Here is a 4,273-nt window from a genome sequence, read left to right as displayed (position 1 = left end):
GTGATAGTATTTTAAAATGTGTGCGTGCGTGTGTGTGTGTGTGTGTGTGTGTGTGTGTGTGTGTGTGTGTGTGTGTGTGTGTGTGTGTGTGTGTGTGTGTGTGTGCGTGCGTGCGCGTGCGTGCGTGCGTGCGTGCGTGTGTGTGTGTGTGTGTGTGTGTGTGTGTGTGTGTTTGCGTGGTGTGTGTGTGTGTGTGTGTGTGTGTGTGTGTGTGTGTGCGTGTGTGTGCGTCTGCGTGTGCGTGTGTGTGTGAGAGGTAAATGTGGGACTTGTATGCATGTGTATTTTGACATAGGCCGGCCTACATATATTCTTTTTAAAAAAACGGAGGCTTCCCTTGAATCCCAACATATGAATAAAATGCAACATAACAAAATGACCCCTGCTATATGAGACCACTGTATTACAAATTAAGCTTAATTTTATGTTATGGCAACACGGCGGTCCGTGCGTAATGCGTTATGCGTTAATTCCTCATCCACATCGTACAGTTTATTTTGCCTGCGAAGTCTTGCATTACTGGGGCACTTCATCGGGTGAGTCTCGTGCACCAGCTAGTCGTCCACCTCGATCTCCTCGTCCTCGTCCTCCGAGCCGCACTTGACGCTCGAGCCATCCGTGCACGGCGACGCGGCGGGCGACGAGGACGCCGTCAGTAGGTGGTTCGTGTCCGACGTGTCGCGTTCCAGGTTCGATCGCGGCGAGGAAGAGGAGGACGAGTCCATCTCGCTGTGGTTCTGCAGCGGCGACGCGCCGTTGGCTGCGCATTTCTCCAGCTCCGCCAGTTTGGCGAGCTTCTCGAAGGCCACCACACCGACCGCCTTCGCCGACTCCACGTCCGCCTTCATCTCTTCAAGATCCCGCTTGAGCTTGGCGCGGCGGTTCTGGAACCAGGTGATGACCTGCGCGTTGGTGAGACCCAACTGCTGGGCGATCTGGTCGCGGTCCGCCGGGCTCAGGTACTTCTGGTACAAGAAGCGCTTCTCCAGCTCGTAGATCTGGTGGTTGGTGAAGGCCGTGCGCGACTTTCGTCGCTTTTTGGGAGTATTCCGCTGGCCGAACAGCGTCAGTCCGTCCCTACCTGTGAGAGAGGTTATGTCAGTCCTCGTGTGTGCATGGATTCATTTATAAAAAAAATGTAAATGCTTGCTTTTTTGCAGTCTTGGCAAAACAGCAACAAACACAATAACAACATTCACAACAACAACAACAACAACAACAACAAGAACAACCACAAGAACAACAACAATCCCAACCATAACAACAAGGCGTATTTTACGGGTTTAATCGTACTTTAGCTCAGCAATTATTATCATCAGCCATGCCTAAATTGTGATTTGTAAGAAGGCATACATTTTCCTTTTCCAGTATTTCCGTTCTTCAGCATGTAGCTATACCTCTACTGGTTATCATTATTTAATACGTGTCATTGTTGTAGTTATTTTAGTGGCTCCGTGGAGAAAAGGCATATAAATGATGTTTCACCCCAACAAAAGCTCTGTGTATTTAAGGCCTGTAGGCTACAAAAGCTTTTGCCCTATGTCTATATATATCTCCAGCAAGGCCTATATCATAAAGCTTAAATCAACGTCAAAACAAAAAAATATATAACCACGTTTTTTATGAAACGATCCCCAAATTCCAGACACAATCTTTTCCAATATTTCCACCACAGACGCTTCTAAATCCTTCGAAAATGGGGGAATTAATATTTCTCCAGCAGTGTCCTCGCGCAGAAAAAACAAACAAAAGAATAACAACAATAACACAACAAACATCAAAACAGAGCAGAGGGATGTTATCTCCCCGCGGCTTCCTACCCTCGGCGGCTTGTAGGACGCTGACCTCCAGCCCCTTGAACGTCTTACTGGCCAGCTCCTCCAGCGCGCACAGCGGGGACGTCTGGCTCAGCAGGGCCCGGCCGGACAGCCCGTGGCCCGCAGTCTTCTCGCACGAGATGAGGTGGGCCGCGCCGCAGATGGAGTAGCTCCGTTTCACCGCCGGTTTGCTCAGGATGTCCTCGATACTGAACGGAGTGAGCGGCTTGTTGGAGTTGGCCGGCGGCGGGAGGTGGTCCAGCGGACTGCGTCTCCGCTCCTCCAGCACCGCGGGGGAACATTTGACGTCGTCTTTCGAGGTCATGGTTTCCTGACTACCACTTTCTTATTTCTCAGCGTAAACCGGTCAATGCCAAACGCGAAAAGAGCAAAGAGTCGCGCAGCCAGGTAGGCCGGCTTTATATTTTTCTTTAAAGTTAGAAAGAGACCAGGGGCGAAGCAAGTACAAATCCAGTGGATCACAGGAGCCCGTGCAATCGCATGTCGGCTGCTTTGCAACTAGAACCCGAGGAAACTATGTTGAGTTCCCGTGAAGTCCCCGAGCTACTGATCCACTCTGTCTGGCCGACGCAGCCGTCAAAAGCCCAACATAACTGGCCGACGGTGATTCACCGAAAGCGGCAACCTATTGGCCACCCCTAACTGACTGCTATCACTGACAGGGAGGCAATCAATTACACCAAGAGCTCTCTCTCCATCCCTCTCTCTATCTCTCTCATTCTCTCTATAACACACACACACACACACACACACACACACACACACACACACACACACACACACACACACACACACACACACACACACACACACACACACACACACACACACACACACACACACACACCGTATCTCTCTCTCTCTCTCTCTCTCTCTCTCTCTCTCTCTCTCTCTCTCTCTCTCTCTCTCTCTCTCTCTCTCTCTCTCTCTCTCTCTCTCTCTCTCTCTCTCTCTTAGATGCACTCTCTCCTTCCCTCTATCAACATACACACACTCTCTAACACTTTCTCTCTCTTCCCCAGTCTGTCTTCTGCTCGTCTGTTGTTCTTGTTCTTTCACTCTCGGTAAATATGAGCGGGTCCCGAGCGCGAGCAGCGGTAATTAGAGGGCGCGAGGAGGGGAGGAGGAGTTCAATTAAAAGAAGACAAGAACTTCCGACTTAGCCAAAATAACAAATAATTTAAAAGATAACCATTTCTTAAAAGATAATCATTTCTTTACATTTCTTGATCTTAACCTCAAGCTGAAACCTAGGCTCAACAATAGAATAAAAAAAATCGAAATTGGTTATCCGTTATTGTCCCATAATCATAAAGCAAACACCTGCCTGGACTGGCCAGCGCCTACATTATAGCAAACGAGTGCCTGTCCGCTCTGAGCTGCCCTGATCGGTTGCAAGGATTGTGGAATGTGTTACGGACTGCTATAGGCTACCACCCTCAGCTTGTGTGTTAATAAATAGCCTAATTTCAGCATCATAATTGAAAAGACATCTACCGTTGATGGTTATTCAAAAGAAATACCAATGTGAAATGGATAGTTAGAAGGGGCCATGTTAGTTTGTTTCCGTGTGTGGTTAGGGAGCTGGGCCCCAGCATGTGCCAATGTTTGTATGCTTGTGCGCTAGCCTGTATTGCTGTATTGTTAATTTGTTCATGTAGGCCTATTAATGTTCCCATACGGCCCATATTTATAATTTGGTATTTTGTTCCTCTACTTTGTGAGGCCCGTAATTAGGCCTATATGTTAGCTATACTTCATACGATAGCAAAAGAAAATGCATTTGGAAGTTATTAATAGCCTAAATAAATTACACAGATACACAATCAAACAAACAGTCAAATAACAAAATAAATTAATATAAATTAACAAGAAAAATAAGACAAATTGAGTGATAGCAACAAATCCTCAACAAAACAGGCATAACCAAAGTTTTAGACTTTCAGGGCAATAAAGAAGATAGATGGCCGCTAAAGTAGGTAAGAAGAGGCCATCTGCAATTATTGGCTTTCGTAGATTTAACAAAGTCTTGTGACAGTTTTATTTGGTAATTTACACATGGTTTGGACGTGCCGTGAGATTTCATTATACGCTTGGTGTTGGATCTTTTCCAGTTGGCCCGGAGTTGGCCTGCCGTTCAACATCCGCCCTGATAGATGTGACGTCTTCATTCGATACCCTCCTGGAAATCGAGCAAAAGCCTATTTTCCACGTACGTATTTATTTCATCCTCAGAAGTGGGGAGAGGTCTTTGATGGTGCCAAGCACACCACCCACCTCAGCTCTTGGCCGTGCTGTGGCGTAGCCTCGCTGCCCCCGCGGCTACTACCGACATTGTCTATCGCAATAAAGTGAAACACACCTCGCAATTTATAGCACATCGCAGAGTTGTGGGGCATTTGGTAAAGACAACTGCAATCCGTCCAAAGTTCAAT

At 47.3% G+C, this 4,273-nt stretch overlaps 1 protein-coding gene across 1 annotated transcript; it reads right to left on the bottom strand.

Moving 5' to 3' along the window:
• Positions 1–219: 219 nt before the first annotated feature.
• Positions 220–2,530, bottom strand: lbx1a (ladybird homeobox 1a). Its single transcript, XM_030379370.1, has 2 exons — positions 1,821–2,530; positions 220–1,081 (listed from the first exon to the last, which is right to left on the bottom strand). The coding sequence occupies exons 1-2, from the start codon at positions 2,140–2,142 to the stop codon at positions 555–557; spliced, it is 849 nt and encodes a 282-aa protein (XP_030235230.1). The 5' UTR covers positions 2,143–2,530; the 3' UTR covers positions 220–554.
• Between the last annotated feature and the right edge of the window lie 1,743 nt (positions 2,531–4,273).

Source organism: Gadus morhua, chromosome 15 (assembly GCF_902167405.1).
Source record: "Gadus morhua chromosome 15, gadMor3.0, whole genome shotgun sequence".
Lineage (NCBI taxonomy): Eukaryota > Metazoa > Chordata > Actinopteri > Gadiformes > Gadidae > Gadus > Gadus morhua.
This window is presented reverse-complemented; position numbering and strand designations above follow the sequence as displayed.